The 25,468-nt window shown below is 40.3% G+C and overlaps 1 protein-coding gene across 1 annotated transcript in view; it reads right to left on the bottom strand.

Moving 5' to 3' along the window:
- Positions 1 to 25,468, bottom strand: part of PPARGC1A (PPARG coactivator 1 alpha) — a 68,699-nt gene that overhangs the window by 16,999 nt on the left and 26,232 nt on the right. The window contains exons 3-8 of the mRNA XM_009099836.4: positions 15,647 to 15,841; positions 14,560 to 14,682; positions 13,430 to 13,634; positions 9,391 to 9,436; positions 9,209 to 9,282; positions 550 to 1,462 (exon numbers count right to left, since the gene is read on the bottom strand). Of these exons, the coding sequence (XP_009098084.1) occupies positions 550 to 1,462; positions 9,209 to 9,282; positions 9,391 to 9,436; positions 13,430 to 13,634; positions 14,560 to 14,682; positions 15,647 to 15,841 (1,556 nt within the window). The remainder of the gene's footprint in view (positions 1 to 549; positions 1,463 to 9,208; positions 9,283 to 9,390; positions 9,437 to 13,429; positions 13,635 to 14,559; positions 14,683 to 15,646; positions 15,842 to 25,468) is intronic.

The raw sequence follows: 25,468 nt of genomic DNA, 5'->3' as shown, positions 1-25,468 counted from the left end.
TGTCATTCCATTTGAGTCTATTGACACCATTTTCTACCTCTTCCCTGAACTTACAATTTCTTCTAAGCTACCAGTGGGATTTTCCAGTGACAGTTTGCAATCTCCTAGTCAACTAAGGGGCCTCAAGTGATTTCTCCCCTCCTGGCCCTTCAGTAATTTTCCTTATTGAGGCTAACACAGAGCAGACAGTCAGCCATTGTCAACTCCATCTGATAGAGGCCGTAGCTAGATTGGCACCAGGCAGCTCACAGATAATGGGGAAGGTTAGTTTTGTACATCTCTCACCAATTGCTCTGCCTCTGACCTGACTGCCTCCACTCAGAAGGTGTAAACCTGGCAAATTCAAAGGATATTTGAAACAAGTGTTTCTGTAGCACTGTAGCAAACTTGTAACCTTCAGAGGTAATCAGCTCAGGAGCAATAGAATGAGTTCCACTGGATTAAGTTATTTCTTGCTTTTTTTTTCCTTTCTTTCCTGTAAGTTTCTTAGTGTTTTTGCTCTTTGTCTTATTAGCTACAATGATCATACATGAATTTGCTGTACCATACCTTGAAGAGGATCTACTACAGGGCGACCTTGATCTCGATCGGGAATATGGAGAACGGGAACAAGACCTGCGTTGAGGAAAGGACCTTGATCTAGAGCGTGTCCTTTGGGATCTTTGAGAAAATAAGGATTTGGGTGGAGACACTGAATCTCTGCATGGAGAGTTAAAAGAAGAGCAAGAAGGTGATACATCAAATAATGAATAGGCTTGTGTCCCATCCCAAGGGTAGCATAGTTTATCACTTTCATCTTCACTGTCATCAAACAGACCATCCATTGCTAGTCCTGAATTTATAAACATAGGTAGTTTGGAGAATTGTTCATTACTGTAATCACTGTCCCTTAGTTCTCTGCTCTTATCTGCTTCTTCATCAAAAACAGCTTGGCTGGGGTGACCAAAATGCTTATTCAGTTCAGCCCGAATTTCCTGGTCTTGGAGCTGTTTTCTGTTATTACCATGGGATCCCTGCTTATTCGTCTGTAAAGTCTCTTTCTTGAAATACTGGTCTTGTTCTAAAGAAGAACAAATCTGACACTGCCACCCAGGTGAAGAATCCTTAAATTCTGGTTGTCTGAAGTCCTGAAGTTCCTGGGATATTTTAATGTGTACTTCCGATTTTGAATTCACAGATTGACAGTAGTCATGGTCACCAAACAGCCGCAAACTGGGCCGTTTTGTCTTTCTCTCCTCATGTCCACTGGACAGGACTGTAGTCTTGTTAAGCTGTGTGTACAGCTCAGACTGGTCTGGACCCTTCTTGATTGGGTTATTTCCTGGAGAACCGGAAGACTCACTACAGCGGGGCTTTTTTGAAGGTGGTACAACAGTCTTGCATGATGACTTCAGTTTAGGTGAAGTCCTAAAAGGATTATCTTGGTTGGCTTTATGAGGAGGGGTCGTAGGTGGAGTTAGGCCTACAGAGAGTAAAAGGAGGTACAGAATGCTTTTGAGCACACATACAATATTTATAAAGGTAGCTCATATGCTTCTTAAAATAGATACAAAGCAAGACCCATTTTATGTCACTTCAACACTGCCAATACTGAGAATAAAACTACCAAAGATCTGGTAACAATAGCAACAATACTAATGCATCACCATCAATCTCCAGCATAATTTCTGCCCCTCCTCTTCCTCCATGACAACCGCCCCTCTCTCTGTAGGTTTTGATAGAAAAGATCAAGAGATAAAATTCCAAAGACGTTTTTGTTAAATACAAAACAGATTTTGATGTAAAAATGAAAAGTCAAAAGACTGGCACCATCAAAAACATAAAGAACCCAGCAAAGAAGAACCTGGATAAAAGCATGGCCAAGAGAAATAAGTGAGTGGTACCAAAGGATGCAGAACTTAAATGCAATGAAATACAGCTACCCTAACTCATGACAATGACTCTTTGTTTCCAGAGTTCATTGACCATTGAGAATGTATGTCTAATACACTCCTTGAGCATAATTAATACATTTTGCCTGAAATGTGGTTCTGCAACTGAAACCCAAATGAACAATAATACAACCACAAGTGTAATGAACCTTTGCATTTAGAACTAAATCTTGGTGAGAATCATGCAGTAGGGAGTCAAAATGAAACAGGTAAGTCTTAGTATTAGTTATTAGGCCAGTATTAGTATTAGATTAGTATTCAGTGACTAAATCTACTGCTAACTAACAGGATTATTTACATAACTGTAATAGATTGTATCACTGTGATGAGACAAAATTGCAGGAAGGACTACAGCACATTCCAGTAATGCCTGGGAACTGAAGCAGCATTTTCCCATTATTTTTATAAGGGTAGAATATACCTTTCAATATTTTCAATAGAAATAATAGAATTTCTTCAGACTTTATAGAAGGATAATCCCAGACATCAGGGCAGAGTAACAGCAAAAAGCAGACAGTGTTCAGGAAATAATTTCTCTTCAGGAAGGTACTTAGTATGTTAGGTTTGAAAAATTTGCTTCTGTCCAATTGACACTAATATAATTTAGTAACATATGCTTAAAATTGAACAAAATAGACAGAGATTAGGGAGTTCCCCAACGTAATCCAGACCACCCTAAGCAACCCAGAGGCTCATGCTGTCCAAGAATAGTTTTAGCCCAAGCAATAAGCTTTCCATTAGTTCTTAAGCAAGAATGAAAAGAGAGGGCAGACAGAGTTACAGGAAATGTGTGTTTCAAACATGGTTATGGAGCTCTGGTTTGTATTTTTAAACATGCAACACAGCTTGGCAGATCAATGCAAATGGAACATGTTTTATTGTGTTGTGCTGTAAAGAAGGAAAAGTGTCCATCAATGCACAGTGCTCCCTAAGGAGCATAAATGGAGACTGGGAGTCCCACTGCATTATCTACAATGAATTTCTTTCAGAAAATAAGAAACTAGAAGCACCAAGGCATGAATACTTGATGTGAGAGACACGCTTGATTTTGTTTGAATGGAAAAAATGGTTATGAGCTACCCATAGCTATGCAAAGACTTTGCCTAATGACACAAATTTTAAGGAAACTGAGGCAAAGATTATGGCACCTAAAACATTAGTTACCCCAAATTTAAATTTAATACTAAAAAAAAATTTTGCAGTCATAACTCTTAAATTATTTCATCTAAGTCCTCAATTTTTTTCTTTCTTCTTACCAAAAATTCACTTGAGACAGCCCTATTTCTTACCTTATGCATCTCCTCACTGACAAATATTTTTGACTACCAAGTGAATTTTTGCTAAAATTAAGATAATGGTCCTATTCAAAAATCTGCAATAATACTTTCAAAGTTAAAGCTTCAGGCTCAGATTGAACAAATACTTCAGTAAACAACTTTCTAGAAAAAGATTTTAAAATGACACTTTTACTTGTGAAATTATAAAGTCTATGAGAAATTCTGGGGTTAGTTACTGGGGTTTTTGGATGTAGCTTTAAAGAAAGAATTAAACAAAAATACAAACACTCCAACACTCCACAATGACCATGTATATTTAAGAATTTCAGGCAAAGAAACCCCAGAGATAATCCAATATTCAAAATAAAATCTTATTTCAAATTCCACTTCTTTAAAGCTTGTCCTGGAAATAAGCAAGTAAAACATATAGTATAACATTTCCAGAAACCTGACAAAGAGCCCAATAATCTTCAGAAAAGGGCATGGGGTGGGGAGACTGGGGGGGGGAGTACCAAAAAAAACCCTCACAAAAGTACAGGCTGAGCTAAATTTACTGGCACTTCCCTTGCTGGCAGAACAGGGCTGGGACAGCCTAAGAAAGGGCTTCCTCGTGGCATTCTGGCTTTTTTCCTGGATTTCAGCAGAAGCAGGAAATGCACAGGCAAATAGAAACAGATAAAAGATGGAAAATGTTCACTTAACTTTTGAACAAACCTACACTGGGGGATGAGGAGGGAGTGAAGTTCTGAATACACGTCACCACTCCAAGTCCACCTCCAGAGTGCCCCCTGACCCATCTCCAAAAGGTGAATTCTGAGAAAACCAGTTGGCTGCACACTTGTTCATCTTCACTCTAATCCCTGGTAATCCTCACAGAGGGCCACAATTCCACATCAGTGGCATTACAATATTCTATAACCACTGGATTATTTCACACGCACTGATTCCTCCCCAATGTGTACATTTAGGCGTTGACAGTACAAGGTATATTCTGTACTCTCTCTTGAACTTAGCAGGTTTTGACAGATTTATGGAAGGACAGATGGCCATTACAGGCTGAAGGCTGACAAGAGGCAGTTCAGAGCATTGTTAACACACTTGCACAAACTCTCAGCAGTGCAGCGCTGTGCAGAATGTAATTCAGACTATAGCTTTTTTATTGCTGCCTATTTTCTTTTGTCAAAAGAGCCTGCTGTGCACAGCAACAAATGGCTGCCATTACCCAGAATGTAATGGGTGTCAGACAAATCACGTAACACAAACAATCAAGAGTATGTAGGTCATATTTCAACAGAGCACAACCTTAGCAATATTTATGATTACTGCATTGAAATGTGCTCTATAATAAACAAGTACCTCTACATCACTCACACTTATGTACTTCTGCACAGCAAATCTGTTAGAAGTGGTACATACTCTACAATCATCCCCCTTAAACAGTCTTTTTTCTTTTTAAAGTAAAAGGCAAGTATTTTTTCATGACATGCTATAAAACCATTTTCTTTGTAGGGACTTTTCCTTAATTGAATAGCTTTGGTAAATGGTACGTTTGCACTTTGCCTTGCTCTGTCTATATACTACGAACTCACTCCGTGATCTTGTGCTAGAAAACAGCATATATCAAATTGCCAGCACTGCTGCCAAAGCAGCACCATCCTCCCTGTGTCTGTGCAACAAAAGGTGTTTGCATACGTGCCAACTCTGCCACCTTGGCCAAGCAACTTCTTTCCAGAAAGTATCTGGGAGGGTGAAACTACTTTTGATACATTCCAAAACTCCACTTTAAAAAAAAATTCTAGTGTTACTCATTTAGCTCAGCTAGATTGATAAACAGAAATTAGAGGAGTGCCTTTGCATTAAAAGTGACATCTGGACTTCTTAGGACTGATTTTCAATACTGTTTTATGTAGACAGAGATACTTCTAAATCTCTACAGTAACTCAGCATTCCAATGTTTGATGATGTTTGCTGTGTTTTGAGGGGGCAGACAATTACTGTCTTTTGGGGAATGCAGCCTTTGAACCTTTCTACATGTGCACTGGGCTTTTGAGAGGCATTGAAAATGAATTCTTTCATACCTTTTGAGTTTGAAAATGGATTGTCAAGGGAAACATTATTTAAGGCCACTTTAAAAACTGACCACAAGATAACAGCTCAGTTCAGTAGAAGAAGAGTGTTTGTACGGCACTAGATTGCAGAAGCTAGGAAAATGTAATAAAATTAAACAGTCATCATGTAATAAAAAACTACATGCTTGTTGAGTATTCAGTTTAATCCTGCTGTCAGGCTGGAGAGAATAAACACAGTTACCTGAAAACATCAAATAATTCACTAGATTGTATTCCCTCCGGACAACGCTCTCCATCTCACATCTCATTTTATCAGAAATCATTCTGAGGTTAAAGAAGTTCTTAGATGACAGATTTTAAGTATTTGTTCTGAAAAGTAAGAGGTAACACAAATCTAGAGTGGGCAAATAGCAGGGTATCAGTATCCTCAACGATGGTCACAAATTCCAAATCACTCTTCAGCTTGATTGTGCACATCAGCTTTTCTGATGACAAAAAATATAGCTTTTTCTGCCATTTTTCAGAAAAATCAAATTTCTCCTCCAAGACTAGTGAGCAGTTTCACACTACAATAAATTATAGGGATCTGTATCAAATTAGTGACATTTCACCAAGAGGGTGGAAATAGTTTTCTAGCTACTGATCGAGCCATAAGCACGTGAACCAACTGGTGGCTTTGAGTATTAAGGTGTGAAGGTTTAAGATACAGGGAACAGAGAGAGATTAATTAGAAGCCATGCTATCTAACGTCTGGCATTCAGAAGTTTGTCTAAGATAATCAAAAGTCTAGAACAATCACTGAGGAGCCCTTGACTGCCAAGAGAAACACTGCCACCTCCAGAAGGTGAGTCATCCTCCCAGCCCCTGTGCTTGCACAGTCCATCCGTCCCTGTCCCACCCTCCCCCCTCCTTCTGACGGCTAACAAAGAGGAAAGAGGTGACACAGAACCATCTCAGACTTCTGGAAGACACTGGAGAGGTTCAAGCCCATGGCCTTTTAACAAGGCACTGGCAATGCAGATGGCTGTGGAAACAGAGATGAACCTCTTCCGACTCTCTCACTCAGAAGACTCATCTGACACAGGAATTTCATTCACTGCCTTATCATTTCCTCGGACTCCCTCCATACTCCCTCTATGATGTTCTGGTCCAGCTTCCTTAGAATAACACTAGAATAATCAGCTTCAAGAGATAGGATTTTATACGGCAATGCACTTAGGACACTTACTTAAAGTGTATTGAAAGAATTCTTATGTGTGGCATGAAAACACTTCAAAGAATATTTGTTCCTTGAAATTTGACAAATTGATGTTTTGACAGTTTTAGGGAGGACAAAGTTACACTCACGACTACTAACAAATCTGTTGTAAAGCAAGATATAGCACTGGCAAGAGAATGGCTTCAGTTTGACTTTAGATACATGAATCCAAAATGTGTGTGTGACGAAGATTGATGGCTCATGTGGGAAATGTTTTTATTTATTTATTTTTCCGGTCTATAGTTAATTCATCAGTGAGGGAAGCAATGTTGTTTTCAGCAGAGAGATCAAGGGAGTTGCTATTTATATTAAAATACTTTGTGCTTCGATAGTGCAAGCAGCTCTGCTAATGGTCTTTTCAATTCAGTAGTGAGATCAAGGTAACTCCTATTTAAATTATAATAAATAGTGCTTGTATGGTGCAAGCTGCCCTATATAAGGACAATGAGCAATGCAGTTATCTGGATATAATTTGGAGTTGCCAGGGTTCTCACTAAAGAACTTCAAGGTATTATTAATCACTACTGCCACTACTTTTTTCCTTGTTTTATTTTTGGTTGTTTTTGGAACTGAGGTGGGTCCCAATTCTGCCATGATTTACACACACACATATGCTGTAAGCTCTTCAGTGCTCCAGGATGACATGCTTATTTTTATAGGTTTACATACATACATGAATATAAAAATAAAAACTGTGTGTATATGCAGGCAGAGATTAAAAGAGCTACTGCATGATCTCCTGAAATCTCCTCACCAGACATTGTGAAGACCAGAGCAAGTGCAACATGAAGTCCAAGAGCCACCATTATGTACACTGCTTGGTAACACTGCCAGCTCCCTGGCCACACAACACTCCAATTCCTATTCTTCCTGAATATCATCAGGTTATTTCCTAGCCAACTTCTTTTACTTCCAGACGGGAAAAGAAATCACAGAACCATAGTAGAGCATTCCTGTTTACATATGTGGCCAGTTGTGCTGTTTCCCAGCTTCTGTTGCTTTTTTTAATGCACCAGTTCTCCTGATTATGTTTTCCAAGCAGCTACAGAGCTGTTTTGTTTCCTCCTCTGTGCACAGCTGATGGAGCGGAATGAATTTGGTAATACCAAGACCATTCCTGTTGCCACTATGGACGCACTACTAGAGGACTATCCAGGGGTCAGACTGACTCCCAATTTCTGTCTGGTCAGCTGATGGGAAAAGCAGGCTGCTGACTTTTTGGCTGGGAGAAAACACTGCTTCCTTCAGTGATTTCAACGGCTGCTTGTACCACTCTGCTGTAGTCACCTCATCTGCCCCTTTCTGTTGGCAGCACTAAGCACTGACTTATCCATGTGCTTACAAATGGGCACCCTTGTGCAGACTTGCTGTCCAGTAGTGATGGAAGAGGCTTCTCCGTGCTTCACTTCACTTCACTTATTGGCACTGAACAGGATTATCTTCCTGCATACAGTGAATTTTGCCATGTTTATGTCGGTCTTGCAAAATGAAGATGTATAGGAGGAATGCTTCCTTTTGCCATGAAAGGAATGACTAAGACTGCAGGCTTCCAGGAGAAGACAGGGAAAAGTGTTCATGTTTTAGTGCTGAACTAATGAAAAAATTTCTGAAAAAGTGCAATGATGGTTGTAGGAATGTGAAAGCCCAGCGTACCTACCCAAACCCAGCCTGGGCCTGCTGCCACTGAATTCAGGAGCACAAATTAAGCTAATTTGTGGTACCCGAAGACGTATTTTGCAATACACCCCTCCCCTCTCAATGCTAGAGATCAGGTAGTTTACAACCTACTGCTATCCTGAGAGAAGCACATGCCAAGTACATCTCTTATTTTTCAATATTACACAACTGAGAAAGAAAACGGTTTTGGCAATAGCTCAGGTGGAGCTCAATGTGTTCTTTTGTGCTCAGCTCAGGACACTTGAAGAAAACAGAGGCAAAAAGGAGTTCAGAGGAATGCCATAAAACAGATCTGAGTCTGAAGGAATTGACTTCAGCAGAAAGAAGAGCAGACGAATTAAACAAATGATTAAATGGGTGATGCACAAACTAAACCACTACATGATAAAAAAATCCTAAAAATCTTCAAAAGGTACAAATCCAGGGATCAGAAAGGAGGAGAAAGATAAAGGGAGGTTGTGTGAAGTGTGTTAATGGAAGAAAAAGCAGGAATACAGAATGAATACCACTTTTAAAAATTACCTCTAAGCTATGGAACAATTAGTTGTTCAGTGGTAGAGGAGAAAGCTGTTATTTGTGACCTATTAATCTAGAAATGACAAAGCACTGAAACATGCAGTCATGTACAGCCCTAGACCGGCCTGGAGACAGACTGAATGACATAACTTTTACATCTGTAACATCTATTACACTGTGCTGTGGGGTTTGTCTTTGAAAGATGGTGCTCAGCAGTACACAAATCTATGGGGAAATGGAGAAATATAACAGATAAATGGTTTCATTCATATTTTCTCAGAAATTATGCTCTCCTGTGTAGGTTTGAAGCCATATTTTCAAACATGTTTCTTCTCAGGTAGCTGGATAAAAAAGTAATGCTGAACTGCACTGAAGTGAATCTACTGGAGACTTCTGTGAGATCTCAGCATACCTGTGGTATATTAAACAAACACACACAAGCCATGCTTAAAGAAAGAGCCATCATTTCGCATTTCTCACCTGCAGTTCCAGAGAGTTCCACACTTAAGGTTTGTTCAATAGTCTTGTTCTCAAATGGGGAACCCTTGGGATCACTGGAAGACAGGGCACATTTATAAAAACAAGCTGAAATGGAGTTGCTGTAGCCAAAATCTACTAAACCCCCCTCCCTTTCATAAATGTTTGCACTTTTTAGTACTTACTTTGGTGACTCGGGTGTCAATGGAAGTGATAAACTTGTTGGTTTGGCTAAAGGAAAAAAAGAAAACAATTATGCAATATTTAAATGCTCTGTAAATTATACTGCAAACATTTCTTTATACTTTGGCATTGGAATCGTGTGGTAGTCAGTTAGGGCCAAGCTCTAATAGTTCAATTTCCATTTCAATGTATCTCAGATAGATAAATAAAGAGACTCATCCTGACTCCTTATTTACTAGTACCAAAAGGGCACCTAAATTTCAACAATTATTTACATCAATGACTGTACCTCTGAAATACAGTACACAACCCAAATGACAAGAACCTTTCAGAAGAAGAGTGGTACATGTTAAAAATCAATGAAGAAGTCTACAGGATACACTGTGAAAACATTAATTCTCTCAGTGTTAATTTAGACTACAGTTCACGTTTTATTTGGAAACAGGAGCAGCAGAATAACCACAAAGTAACAGAACGTTATGAATATTCAGTTAATTTTACTTCTACAAGATACAATTTTATATACAGCACTGAGAATAGGTTGTTTCTATGAGGCCAGAGTCCAACCAGTTATAGTCCAAATTTTTGCAAATTATGCTGCAAACTATGACAAACCTTGGACATAGTCACAGATGGTTAAAAATGGGGTTGAAGCTCTCAGCACTACAATCCCGACATACGCAAGAAACAAAGCTCTGGCTGTAACAATGTAAGTCTTTGCAGCTTTTACTCATGCAAAATTGTATTTTCTCAGAGCAAGCCAAGAACCAGGGTGTTGTAATACAACTAAGAAGCCTTTAAAATTAAAAATTATAGTACTTGCAAATTTTACTTTACAGAAGTTAGATTGATGCTTTAAACACAGAGAGCATTGTAGCAAGAACAACAGCAGGGAATCTCTTCTGCAGATTAATTACTTAAGACAAAATGTTCCCCTTGAACACTCCTGCACTGCAGATCTTTTGTCCAGAGTGTCACTACTGCATATTTCATATTCATTACAGGCTTGGAGCTCCCATCAACATTAAGGGATTTTGTATGCAAATTGATTACTTTTATATGCTCTAGAGCATTCCTGAAGTAATATAACGTTTTAAAAAATTAATTCTCAAAAGCTGCATATTGTTTCTTCTCCTCCCCATATGAGAAATGGAAGCTCAGGTGTTCACCTCAGGTTCACCTTCCTCAGAAGTCACTGCTGGAGTGAGGAGACGCACCTCAACGAGTTATTTGTCTGGTCCAGCACAGTCACTGATTTGTGCATTACACCAGGTGCAGTAAAACTGAATGTAACCTGACACATCTTTCTGTGCAATTTATATACATCTAGGAATACTAATGTTTGCCTGTGGCTACCTAGAGGTAAAATTGGCTTAAAAAAACCCAGTCTGCAGTAAGGCTCTGGAATAAAGTTTTATACAAAGGCTTTCCTTTTTTTTTCTTTTTTCTTTTTTTTTTTTTTTTTTTTTTTTTAATAAAAATCTGCACACTCTTAACCAATTTAGGCTCAGGAAGCTGAATGTGTAAGAGCTATTTACATCTCTAAAAAGTCTCTATCTAGCTCTTAGTCCCACATCAGAGTATACACATATTAAATTCTGAAGCACTGAGGCACAGTGCATATCTGCCAGAGATGGGCACAGAACCAAGGCATTATCTCACACTCCCATGTATTAATTTTAGGCAGATATCACTGAGCTCTCCCACTGAGAAGTTTGCATACCAAAACACCCATCAGTTTTCTTATTGCTAGGCAAGAGCTTGACCAAACACTTTCTGCAAAGGATTCATACTCACATACAGCTATTGATAGTGTAAATATTTAGCCAAGATGCTGTCATTTTACATGGTGCCTGTTTATTAGAGTTTCAAGGTCTACTGTAATGTGTGGGGGGGTGGTGGGGGGAGGTTTATTAAAAAGAGTTCACATCAAGTTGCTTGTCCCTGTAAATTGAAAACATTCAGGTTCAAAAGAACTACGTTTCCTCATGGGCAAATTTCAGTGCAAAACCACAGATGATCTTTGGCATGAATGCGTTTGTGGACATTCCTGTGGGTTTGCAATATGTTTGCAACAGTAACCCTAAAGGAAAATAACATTTGACTTATCCCTTGTGAGCTTTCCCTAACTTTGAAAGAAAATCTGACTGTGATACTTTTTTAACACAGAAGGAGCCAATTTTCTTGTACTTTTGATTAAATGTATAAACCAATGACTGCAGGTCTGCAAATATCAGTTAAATTTGCAAGGTTGATTCTGCATGAATTGACTGTCCAAGCTGAAAGCATTATATTCTTGTATTTGCATTATATGCAAATCCATTGATATTGAAGTTGTATATTGGTGTATGAGGCAAATTTGCTGAAAAAACATTTCAGAAGCCTGTAAATTAAAGCACAGGAAAATTAAAGAAGGTAATTTCTCTGTGCCTGCAAATTCACCTGCAAGACCACTAAAATCACAGTCATCTGTTAAGCACAGTTGTTAGCTGTATGTCCCTTTGGACTTTCCTAACCTCTCCTCCGTGCTGTTTCCACAGCTCAGTGTGCCCTGACTCTTTGAAGTGAATCGACACAATTGCTCAGCTGGGGGAAAAAAGCAGCTCTGATCTGAATAGAAAGACTTTATAATCTGTGTGTTTGCTTGTGTGCACATACATCCCTGTATGGGTATAACAGACATGTGCATGGAGCACGTTATACATGCCACACCTTATCACCTGCCACCTTAACTCCAAAAGTGTTAATAAAACCCCCTGTAACTTCTGGCAGTTCTATTTTTCAGTACCATTGCAGTAACAGACCCAAGTTTCACATGTAGAGTTCAGTCTGGATTCTGCTGTAAAAGCAAACTGCTGAAGCCATCCAGAAAAAGTGGCAGCTGGCATAAAGAAGCTTTAGGAGCAGTTGGATTTTCTTCTTACAAGAAATATTGTTCAGATAATTTGAGACCATAATGGAGAAAACCCTTACTTAGAATGTCAGAATGTACAGCTGCAAGAACAATATTTACTGACAGGAAGGAAAGTTTATTTTTATTACGTTTGCTTATACTTCTAAGCGCAGAATGAGAAAGAGGGAGGGGAAAAGGAAAAAGAACATACAGTTTACAACTGTTGCTTTGAAAATACCGAACAACACATCTTGACTTTAGTGGAGGCATCCAGGATTGGCACTGATGTGTCTGAGACAGGCCTGTAGCCTTTCAGATGCCAGGCCAGCATCAATACATAGATGTATTTCAAAGTAGCAATAATTTTAAAAAGCTCCCTTTGGTTTGTAAGCTTTTACAGCTTTCCTTTATCGTGGGAAAACAGACAGGGAAAGAGAGGGAGAGAAAGTGAGAGAGGAGGTTTTAAATTCTTGCATCTCTGTCACAGAAGCTACTTGTAATATAGACCAGTTTTTTACACATCAGGGGATACTAAAAGTCAACACAAGTGTTTAGTTTTGACCATAAAAAATCCAAAAACAAGAGAGAAAGATCGGGATGGCATCTAAACTTTCAACTATTTACAAAATAAAATTACAAACCAGTATTCCAGCTTTAACAGGAATGACACATTTATTGTTTTCTCTGTAGCAGTGAGAGCACTATTTATTGTCTCTTAAGGGCTATGTGGCAGGTTAACAATGCCCTCAGTTTTACTCTAGCAAAAGAGAAAGAAGCTCACTAATGAACTGGCCTGCCGAACTTGTTTAGGGGTATAATGATTTCTAAGTGGCACAGCTCTCTGTGAGTAAGTATCTCCAGCTAGCTTGGTATTTTACCATGTGGTATTTGTTAAACTTTTCCTGAGATCCTTTTCTGGGGCTTGGGGCAATTAATAAAAGAAACAAATATGTCTAAAAGCCAAATCTAGCTAACTAATTCTAACTTCATTATACTGTTTAAAAATTCTCTTTACACAGAAGAGATGCTGGATTTCCAATACTTATCCAAAGAACAGAAGAAGTACTGAGGGTATTCCCAACCACGGTACTCCAGCTTCCCAGGGTTACTGCTGGTACCAAAGCTGTATTCTGCAGTCCCACACCTACCCTGCAGATGATTTGTCTGAGACTGCAGATGGGGCTTCCTTTTGGAGGTGCATTTCTCTTTGCTGCTGTTCCTGTTCTCTGCTGGTTTGGTCTGAGGAGGATCATCATTCGTAGTCAGATATTTGAGAAGTTCAGAGCAGGGACGTCTCTGAGGCTTTTGCTGTTGACAAATGCTCTTCGCTTTATTGCTCCATGAATTCTCAGTCTTAAAACAGGGTAAAATAAAATAAAATAAAATAAAATAATAAAATAAAATAAAGTAAAGCTAAAATTAGTGAGCTGAACCTTATCAGAATGAATATAGGTTTTCTGAAGAGATGAGATTTTCAATGAAGTGTTCAGCCTAAGTGTACTAGATCTATGAGCTGTGAATAACTGTTTGCAGAACAAGGAAAGAAAATTACATTTAAAATTCCTAAATGACATTTATGCAGCTTTTTATTTCATTTCTCCTACATTGCAATGTTCCTACTCAGCAACATGTAACTAACAAGACCCTACAGCGCCTTTAGTGTGAACAAAAAAATAAGATGGTTTAAACCTTAATTTGCTGCTGATTGCTTGGGCCCAGTATTCACAACTCTCTTAAGTACTCCTAAATGGCCCGTTTTCAGTTACACTGAATGGCAAGACAAACATTGTTTAATACTGCCTGCTAACAGAATTATGTCCAAGCCCCCCAATCAATCCAATCAATGCCTAATATACATCTTTTGACAAGAATTGCAATGACACTGTGTCATTTGTCTTAGTGTCATTTGTCTTAGCTCAGACAGCTGGGAAAATGGCAGTCCCACATTCTGGAGTCACTCATAAACAACACCAGACCATCAGCAAATTTCATCACACCCCATCCTACTCTGTGTATCAGTAAAGTAGGTAAGAGTAACAGACGGTGTGACTACAACTGAACTTTCCAAGAGGAGGGGCAAAATTGAGATATTCAGAGCATAAAAGAGCTCAGATGATTTTCTGGAACCCAGTCTACAACTCATATTTTTTAAAAATTAGTTAGAAGATAGTAAGCACATACAAAACATTCAGATCTACTGCTTGCTTGATTGCTAAAAGCATAAAAGACATTGTTACACTTTCTTTTTTTTCCCCTATTATAAAAATTAAGTTTGTACCTTAACAACCACAGGGCTTGTTCTGATCCTGTGATTAGTGTTTGCATGGTTTTGTGTGCTGAGACCACTGCATTCATTGTAATTTAGCTGAGTGTTGGCTGGAGCCAGCAAGAGCTTCTTAAGCTACAAATACAAAGGGAAAGGGAAATGGAAGGAAAAGAGTAGAGTTATACATCTTTATCAATTAAAGTGACTTATCTACATTTTTGCATAGTTACTTAAAGTTAGTTATATCAATTTCAGCAAGCAAAGTAAAATTAAACAAAAAGCAGGACTTGATATTCCTCAGAGTAAACAGATTTCATTTTCTCCAGGCCAGGCAGCACATTTCTGCTCCCTTTACTGCAGTATACTGCGGGGCAAGCAGAAGTGACAGGGATCTTAGATCTCTGAATCCAGGGCAAAATGAAATTCTCAGTGATCTGTTTGACATGAAGAGGCCTCTGATCTATACAGAGACATAAACTTTAACAGAGTAATGGATATGGTGTCAAGATTCAGGTATCTGGCTCTGCTCCCACTGAAGCCAGTGATAAGAGGCTTTCAGCAGAAACAGAATCACATCACAGACCAGATTTACTAAGCAAAATGCATATAATGTTTCACCCACATCCTCATCCAAGATTCAGTTTTGCCCTGGTTAGCACTAAGCTGGTGCTTACTGGTCAAATCAATGTTAAAGACACAAAATCAGCCCTGCATCCCAACAGACTCATGGGGCCTTTCTTCAGAGATCACCAAAAATGATGTCTAAACACATACAACAAAAAGAGCCCCGAGAAATGAAACATGAGTTAAGAACCATTACCCCGACTTATTTGAACAGAATGATAAGCAGAAGTGTCAGCCCCATTAGCTTAAGAGTTTCAAAAACAACCTCTTCAACAACTTTTTAATAGACTGCCATATCAATCATCCTATGGCTATTTGGTGGGGGGGTTTCCCCCGCCTAATTTTCAGTTCTTTACTTGATTTTCCTCTCCAGTCTAAATGAAAAGTCCAGACCTTACTGTGACTACATCATACCCATGCAGCGGGTAGCCAGAGGCACATCCAATTCCTGTTAAACAGTAGGAAGGGTTCTTACTAGAGACGGCTCTTCTGCCTCCTGAGTTGGAGGGGCGCCGTCGGGCACTGGGGAGGGGCTAGCGGCATTTTCGTTGGTCACATCTCCATCTGTCAGTGCATCAAAGGAAGGCAATCCATCCTCATCCACAGGGATGCTGTCCAGTGTTTCTGTGAGAACAGCTAGCAAGTTTGCCTCGCTCTCTTCATCTAGTTTCTGTGGGGGAGGACAAAATAAAAAGAGGAACCAGGTGAGAAAAGGAATAAAACGATGCCGCTGTGTGTGAACAAGCAGACAACACGTAGTTAAACTGGCCCTTGAAACAGCAACCTGCAACAGAATCTCAGACAATGTAATTAGGTACAATAAAATGATCCATTTCTGTCCAAAAGAAATCTCTTCGCAGCCGTGATGTATTGCCAGTTTACTTTTCTTCCACAATTCTTTCTTTTGTCAGGTGTTAAGAATGATAACTGATCCTTCAGGGATTGTATTACAGGATGAGCCTAAGATGCTGACACCTAATGATGGTGTCAGCCCAGGCTGTCCCTTTCTTTTGCTCTTCAACACTGAACACCAGCTAATTGATGTGACAAAATTACAGGAATCAGACAGCTAATCAGGACACCAAAACGAATCACCAGTAAAATACAGAAAACTTCATTCACATATATGGTCCAGCATAAACAAGAAAGGGTTTCCCTTCCACACTTCTGCAAATCCTTGCTCCAAAACAAAACAGCTTCTTAGTCCTCAGTATTCTGGTGTAAGAACAGCCAGCAGCACTCATATGGTAAATGACAGGTTGTTTGGGTTTCTTTTAAAGAAACATATTAGGCAGGTTGCCTTTGAAGTTGTCCTTTCAAATCGTGTCTTTTGAGTGCTCAATACACTATTGTATGCATTTATCAAATTCCGACTGCAATTATAAAAAGTAGATTAATTTCTAATCAGAAGTGCCTGTAATGTTAATTTATATCTTATTTCAGCAGCAAGAGTTCTTTTTGTCAAATTGAGAAAATTTAAGTGCCTCCTGATTTTTAATGAAATATAGTCCCTACTGTATATTGAGATACGGATTTTTTGAGTGCTGAGAGTTAGAACTGAGAAATAGAACTGTGTAAAAATCATTATATTTATTTTTCAGAGAGATTGGAAATTGATCTTGACAGATCAATTATCTAGGACTCCTAGGCTGATCCTAGTGCTATTGAAGTAAATGAAAAGCCTTTCACTGATTCAAGTGATATCAAATTGGGAGTTTCTCCACCAGCTTCAGAGTAGCTCATCATGTTCCAGGTCCCCACTGTGAAAAAAATTTCAGCAAAGTTCAAATCTCAAAGTAAAAAAGTGAACTAGCAGGACAAATAATACCAGCAAGACGAACAAACAAGCAAAAAAAGAAGTCAAAAAAGGCAACAGCAAAACATTGCCAAGTTACACTTTGGAAAAAAAAAAAAAATCAAGTGAATCTGGGTATCCCCTTAGCATACTTTTTTCAGTAATACTTTTATCTATCAGACTCTGAACAGAGATGATCATAAACCACGCAGATAATTGCTCCTGCAAGGCTTCTCTGCCAAATCACACCTCACAGCCTCTAACATAAAAGCTGTCTTTGAGCTAGAAAGCTAATGCAGAGCACTCTTCTGGTGCTTTCAGCATCATCTCCAAGAAACAAATAAATACTCAGGCAAGCTAATGCTAAGGAGAAGCATTTACTTGAAAGGCCAAAAGGCACTTATCCACTGAGAAAAAAATATCCAAATTTTGGTATCAGGTGATTTCCACCATACTAAGCAGACATATGCACACAGCTGTGATAATTCAGTGTGTAGAAAATGAAAACGGCAGAAGGGAGCCAAATGAGACCATGCTCTGAATTCAGCTTTTCACAGCCACTTTCTGAGAGGAAAAGAGAAAAACTACTGTGTCACTTCTAGAATAGTAAGAAAAGGCATTCTTGGGCAAGAAAGTGCATACCAGTGTTTTTTCCCAATGGCATTTCAAGTCCCTCACAGGTGGTGGGATGAATGGTAGGAGAGCTAGCCCTCGAGCCTAGAGTGTCCATGAGCTGGTTTGGTTGCCTGACCCCAGCCCTACACCAGGAACATTTTCAGCAAGTCCATCTGGTGGGGCACACTGCTGAGCCTTACAGCTTATAAAGCTGACAATGAAGCTGGAAGTGTTGCTATTTCTAACAGGGAATGCCTTCTTTAATAATAGCATGCCAGAAGAAAACCTGATATTTGCTGTTAGCTGCTCCACTCTCATGCTTTAAACAGACATTCAAGTGCGCTGACATTCAGGAACAGAAAGTTGAGCGGACACCGGTCCTCATCACAGCAATTTCAATTAGTTTTGTACAAGTTTCAACATTCAAAGACCCCAGAGAAAGCAGAGGATGTGACAAAGAGGACTCTGTTAAACAATTAATGTCACTTTCCATTATTGCTTCAGTCCCAATTTACAGAGCAAATAAATCAAAGTCACCACAGATGAAGCACACTAGCTGGCTAACACATGTCTATTCACAAACGACATGGCAGCAGGAACACATTAGTCAAGAAAATGACATTGCTAGATAACCTCTTAAAGGTTTAACTATGCTATTGCTAAATAATTGTCCTAAGTCACTATTTATAAAGAAGCACAGTTATTAGATACAGCAGAAATGGTGCTGAGGAGAGATGCAGAGGGAGAGATGGTTGGGTACATCAAAGTCTAAGCAATAATCACTGAAGCAGCAGCTTCCTCCTTTGCTGTTGCAGTCTGAGTCTTGGTGTTGACAGCACTGGGGAGAAGCAATGCCATGGCCAAATGCAGGCTCTTTCACAGTTTCAGCACTGTCACTGCTGAAGTTCACATTTCAGACTGGCATCCAACCTGCTCACCACACAGGCTCGGTGGAACAGGAGGAACCGAGCACCCTCCACCTCTGCCAAGGCCAGAGGATGAGCTGTGTGGTCTCTGGAACTCACTCCATGTCCCTAACTTCAAGCAGGATCTTACAAGAAGGATTTGCTTCTCTTTATAGGAGCAGATCCTAGGTATTTAGACTACCTAAATGAACTACAGTGTGTAAGAAAAAGGACCAGAGGATAATCTCAAATGTAAAGCTGCATGGCAAATGCAATTATTAAACTTTTATGAAAACAATTCATAATAACTGCAGGTTGCTAAGTTGTCTTTTAAATGCAGAAGCAGTTATGCATCACTTCCAAATCACACTGTTATATTAGCATAAAGACATTGGGGCCAGATATCTTTTGATCCCTATAATTTTCACCCAGACGAAGGAGGCAAGGAACACAAGTATGCCAATGGATACATGTACTTCTGCGTTTCTGACAACAGAAATTTCCAGCATATCCACAAAGCCATTAGCTCTGAAAGGAAATAAAATTTGGCATTTATGTCACTCTTTATGGGTGAATGCAACAGAGGTAAACTGCCAGAACATCAACCAATCCTCAAACATGAGTCCATCTAGGAGTCCAAAGACCATGGACAGTTTCTAACTGCGCTCCTCTCTGCTTTTACATGTTTTGCTCTAATACTTTAATATTTCTACAGCACTAAAAATAATTCTCTGTCTGAAAACACTGTAATAGTTGTGTAACAATCTAATTGCATTTCTGCCTTCAGTAAAATGTCTCCAGAGATATTCTCTCTTTGGCCAGTGAAATGAGTTGATAATTCTCCCACGCAAAGGTATTTAAATCCTGTACCCCTGATGATTCCCCCTCTTTTGCTTATTCTGATTATTGATGGAGCTGGGCTCACCCTGTGGTTAGCATTTTATGTCTGCAATACCTGTTACTTGTTGACAATCCACAGAGGCCAAAGATTGAGCTGTAACAGGAGCTTGTCCGTGCTGTCACTCACAGGCATCCCTTTAGGGTGCATATAAGGAACAATGCTGTAATTTATCCTTAAATTTTCTTCCTTTTAAAAAAATCATGAAACATTTTAAAATCTCAGTCATTACCATCAGATTGGGTTGAAGAAAACCTAGGAAAACTTGAAATCCACAAGCCCATGGGCCTTGACAAAACCCATCAATGAATACTGGAGAGAGCTGGCAGGTATCATAGTGAGGCTGCTCTGGTCATCTTTGTAAGGTCGTGGAGATCAGGAGAGGTGTCTGAGGACTGTAAGAAAGCAGATGTCACCCCAGTGTTCAAAAATGGCAAGGAGTCATGAGTGGCATCATGAGTGGTGTTCCACAAGGTTCAATACTAGGCCCAGTATTGGCCCACTCAACAACAACGAGGCCAGTCAGCCTCGCCTCAATCCCTAAAAAGGTGATGGAGCCCCTCATTCTGGAGGCCACCTATATCCACATGGATGACACCAAGGCAATCAGAGGTAGTCAAGCATGATTTCACTAAAGATAAGTAAATCACGATTGACCAACCTGACTGCCTTCCATGACGAAAAAACTACATGGATGGATAAGGGGAGGGCAGTGGATATTGTCTACCTTGACTTCAGCAAGGCTTTTGACACTGTCTCTCACAACATCCTCATAGGCAAACTCAGGAAATGTGGGCTGGATGAGTGGACAACGTGGTGGATTGAGAACAGGCCGAACAGCAGATCCCAGAGGGTCATAATCAGCGTCATGGGCTCTAGTTGGAGGCCTGTCCTGTCACAAGTGCTGTCCCCCAGGGTTCAATACTTGGCCCAGTACTGTTTAATTTATTCACCAGTGACTTGGATGAATGTTCAGATGCCTCCTCAGCAAGTTCATGGATGACACAAAGTGGGTAGAAGCTTTGGGCTGATCCCTCTCAGTGCTCTGCACAGCAATCAGAAGGAATCAGAAGGACCTGCACACTCCCTTCAGAAGGACCTGGGCAGGTTGGAGAGATGGGCAGGAAGGGACCATTTGAAATTCCACAAAGGCAAATGCAGGATCCTGCACCTGGGGAACAAAATCCCCAGGGACCAGCACATGCTTGGGGACAAACTGCTGGAAAGCAGCTCTGCAAAGAAGGACCTGGGGGACACTGAGTGTCTGTGAGCCAGCAGTGCCCTTGTGGCCAGGAGGGCCAGTGGTACCCAGGGGTGCATTAGGGAGAGCAGTGACAGCAGGCTGAGGGAGCTGATCCTGCCCCTCTACTCAGCCCCAGTGAAGCTCATCTGGAGTTCTGTGTCCAGTTCTGGGCTCCTCAGTACAAGAGAGACATGGAGCTCCTGGAACAGGCCCAGAGGAGGGGGACAAGGATGCTGAAGGGACTGGAACATCTCTGTTAGGAGCACAGGCTGAGGGAGCTGAGCCTGTTCAGCCTTGAGAAGGCACAACTGGGAGGGGAGCTCATCAATGTCTGTCAGTGTCTGAAGGGAGGGTGGCAGGAGGATGGAGCCAGGCTCTGCTCAGTGGTGCCAAGCAACAGGACAAGAGGCAATGGGTGGAAACTGATGCACAAAACTTTCGACCTGAACATAAGGAAGAACTTTTTTACTCTGTGAAGGACAGAGTACTGGAACAGGTTGCCCAGAGAGGCTGTGTCTATTCTGTCACTGGAGACATTCAAGAACTGTCCGGACACAATCCTGTGCCACATGCTCTAGGATGGCCCTGCTTGAGCAGGGAGATTGGACCAGCTGACCCACTGTCATCCCTTCCAACCCATCTGTGTTTCTGTGATCCTGTCTTGAAAACCCTGAAGCCAGCGTGCAGATGTCCTGACTCAGGATTATCCTGAAGATCTCTTCATCAGCACAGGTGTGCTGATCCATTCCAGAAGAGGATCAAGCCCATCTTTTAGAAAACATTTTCAATATATTAATAGTATCTCCAACATCTTCCCTTTGGGTGACTTCTCCTCTTCCTTTCAATTGTGATTAATGCATGCACAACTTTTGCTGACTGTATCTCAAGGAGTGAAATCAGCTAATGAATGATGATGCTCTGAAGCTTCTTTACTGACAATTTGAATAGCACAAGGGCCCACTGTGATTCATACTGAAAGATCAGGGTCTAAGCTGCATTATTAATCCACAGCCCCAAGGAGCTGGGAGCAGTGGCAGCTCGCCACATCTTTGTAAAGAGCCCAGGAAACTCTGGGACAGATCCACAGCTGGCAGAAGCTGTCACCACTCCAGCAGCCCAGCTTGGTAAGCAATTCAGAGCAGCCAGGTGTACACCAGAACTCACAAGGGATCACCATTTCAACATATCGACTCATTTCTCCTCATCAGCCTAAGATCTATTCATAGCACAATTAACAAAGAAAATAAAGTATTTTCCTCCAGCTGAAAATATGAGTGATCTAAAAATACTAATACATTATGGCTCTACCTTCAAACAAACAAAACTGACTTGTGAGCACACCAGGGATTTCCAACAGGACTTAATTCCTTAATTACAAATTTTGGAGTAAGGATGTCCTTAAGATTGCCTTTTCCTTAAGAAACAAGGGGTACAGATTCACCCTTTTTTGCACATAAGGATGCAGAGGTGCTGAAAAGCTCATTAACACCACTCAGGCCCAGAGCACCTCCTGTCAACAAACAAGCAGGAGTAGGGGCAGATGCTGTCTCAGCACTGGCCCCACAAACCAAGCTTTGCCACAAGAGGATAAGGAGCCACAGACGTGACAGAAGCACTGGGAGGGTAGGAGGTGCACAGGGATTAGGATGCAGGTTGGTTGGTATTCCTACCCCTGACTAAACTGAAGAACTGAAGTCAAGGAGCAGGAAAGGGAAGAGGGAAAACAGCCCAAGTTTTCCCTCTTCTGGTATAGAAGGAGCCAACCTGCCATGGCATGGCACAGACAGAGTTCTCACGTTGATTTTGCTGCCTTTCCCATGTGCTGTCCAAGGGAAGCTCCTCCTTTTCCTTAACTTAGAGCTGGCTGTACCCAAGGCCAAAGATGAATTAGTGGTCCAAGTGGTGAATCTCTTGTTCCACCTTACCTGCTCACAGTCAGTCCCATGCCCTTATATATTTGAAGACCTTTCTCAGCTTTTATTTTACTGTTCAACTGCTTTGCAAATCCTTAGGCGTCCTGCATTGTCTTACAGTAAAAATTCACATGATGCATTTGCATTAGAACATTTTTCCAAGGTCTGTTAGTCTGGTCCCCAAGAGACACTCCCATAATTGAAATGCTTAAGTCCAGAGCTATCAATTATCTTTAAAAACAAAATGGAGTCCCACTAGGAGAAAATTACAGCCAGATTTCTTTATATGAAGTAGAAATATGGGGATTAATTATCACCACCCCTGTGCAAATGCCTTTAGGGTATGGAAAGGAAACAAGATATTTTCTTTTCTTGAAGGAGACAGCTATATTCATACTCCTCACATGCACTGCAGGCAAAGACCACTTGAATCCAGAGCCTGCCTTCTGATTTCAGCAGTTCCACCACCCTCCATGTGAAATCTGGATACATCTCAATTGTAGGACCAACCACTCGCCCATATTTACATAACAGCTTCATTCCAGTTGAATTTCTCCAGATACAGACTTGAAGTAATGTCCTGTACCACCCCAAAATGCTCTCCCCCAAAAACAATATTAAATAATTACTGTGATTATACACAATACAGGTACTGCAATGCCTAATTTCCAAAGCTAGGTTCCAGAAGGGCACAAACCCCCAGCAACATTCCCAGGAACATAAGGGCACCACTGGACAGACCTGCAAAATGTTTGCAGGCTGAAGGAGATGGGAGCACCAGCAGCATCCATTTCCCCCTCTCTCCTTCAGGGTAAACCAGCAAAAATAAAATAAAAACAAAAAAAAATAAATAAAAAAAATAAAAAAAAAAATAAAAAATAAATAAATAATAAATAAATAAATAAATAAATAAATAAAAAATAAATAAATAAATAAATAAATAAAACTTTTTTCATCATTATCATCATTATCAACATGTTGCTTATTTCTAAGAAAGTTCTTGTGTGCAACCTTGGTAAGTGAACTCAGATTGTTTTCTCTCTGTGAGATGCTCTCCTGACACTGTAAAACTGTGTCAAGCACTTGGTATTAAAGCATCACAACTCAAAACCACAGTACAGATCACTTGCAGATAGGCTTTTCTTTAAGATCATGCCCTTGGATCACTGGAAGTAATGCTGCCATAGTCCCTGTGAGATAACTACCTTTACAAGTGAAAAATCTAACCTTTCTGCTCTAACCTAAACATGTCAGTTTAAAAAAGTCTACTTAATATTACTCTACCACAAAGTCATCTTTTTGTATTACTTCTAACAAGTTGTTGCAGTTCACAAGTTTCCATTACAGCCTGGAAATTAAGTTTATAATAAACTGAAGAGCTACTAATTGACTTACTCATGTCATGAACTTGAGGATCTAGCTAGCAACCCATGCTTTATATCTTTTGACCAAAATTCATCAACATTTTGCAAGCCATTTCAATTTGATTTATGTAAACTGCATCCTTCCCCTCTATCATAGTAATCTTTGATTCTGGAGAAAATATAAAACAAAAAAAAATCTGCAAGCAAGCTGTTGTGCTATTGACTGTATTAAGGGGACCAACGACAAGATACTGTGCTGGATTCCATTTCAGTGGCATACCAAATATCAAAAATTTATAGTAAGTGAAACCACAGAATCTTTGCAAATGCAGTCAGTTAAACTCAGCATCAAAAGGTCACTCTATTCAATTTATACTTGATCCTGAGCACAATATTGAGAAAACACTTGAAAACAATCATCTTATCATCAGTTTGGACCTCAACATTTGCTGACTATATAAACTAATTTGCTGATTACTAAATAAATGCTCTAACCATGTTTCTAACTGGGTTAGCTCATCAGGGGGACTTTTTAACTTCTACAGGACTTGACACTGTAAAGGACCTGTAGCATGTCTGTAGTAGAGGCACACCATGAACTTACTATTGTGCTGCTTTGCCCAGTGCCAACGAAGGCCACCTAGTCATCATGGGTGGGGAACTGCAGCAGGAGAAGATCTGGCATGTCTGGTCCAGCCCACAATGGGCTAGGTTTGGGCTGAGCTCCACAATAAAGCACAAAACGGACTCTATGTTTCTGGTGGGTAAAACCAAGAGCAGGGAAAGTGCAGAAGTGCAAAGGAAAGTGCCTGATGAAGAGCCACAATAAAAAGAAAGGCTGTAAGTTTTTCTTCACTGTTCAAGAGTGGTGACACCAGAGAAGGTGATGTGCCTGGGCTGGAGGTGAAGTTTCCTGTCTGCCAGAACTGCTGGGGCAGCACAGGTGGGCAGAGGAGCAAGTGATCTGTGGAAGGGGATGCAGGGCAGGTAGCCTGGCCTGCATGAGTAGCTCAGTGCCCAACGTGCAAGAGGTTAGGCAGGCTGTCTCTGAGCTCACCACCCAGAAGCTTTGCCTCTCAGAGCAGCAAATGGCACCTCTTACCCATCCTCCCTTCCCCACACAGAGACAGTCACTCATAATTGTAATCAGGTCCTGAGCAACAACCCAGACAGGGATTTTAAATTGTTATTATGCATCTAAATAATATAGAGAAGGTGAGAGAGTTAAAGATCCTGGGGTTCCAGTCTGGACAAGCTCTAATAAGAGCGGGTACTGTAGAAAGAAGGAAGAAGGGGAAAGCAGGGTACAGCATAAGGTAGGGAAGACATTTGGGACTCTCCTGTAACAGAGCTTTCAACAACAGTGTCAGCAATATTTCAGTCCAAAAAGTCAAGCACTGCTTGCTCAGATTTATTTATTTACTTGATTTATGGTCCATGCCCACACTAATCTCTCTATGCACTGACATAAGATTTTTCAACATTCATATACCTTTGTAAGGCAGCATAGCATATCCTGGAGGAAAAAAAAAAGCTACAGATATTTTGCAGTGATGGTTTCACA

The sequence above is a fragment of the Serinus canaria genome, chromosome 4 (genome assembly GCF_022539315.1).
Source record: "Serinus canaria isolate serCan28SL12 chromosome 4, serCan2020, whole genome shotgun sequence".
NCBI classification, from domain to species: Eukaryota; Metazoa; Chordata; class Aves; order Passeriformes; family Fringillidae; genus Serinus; species Serinus canaria.
The sequence above is the reverse complement of the archived record's forward strand: the minus strand, read 5'-3'. Positions and strand labels throughout refer to the sequence as shown.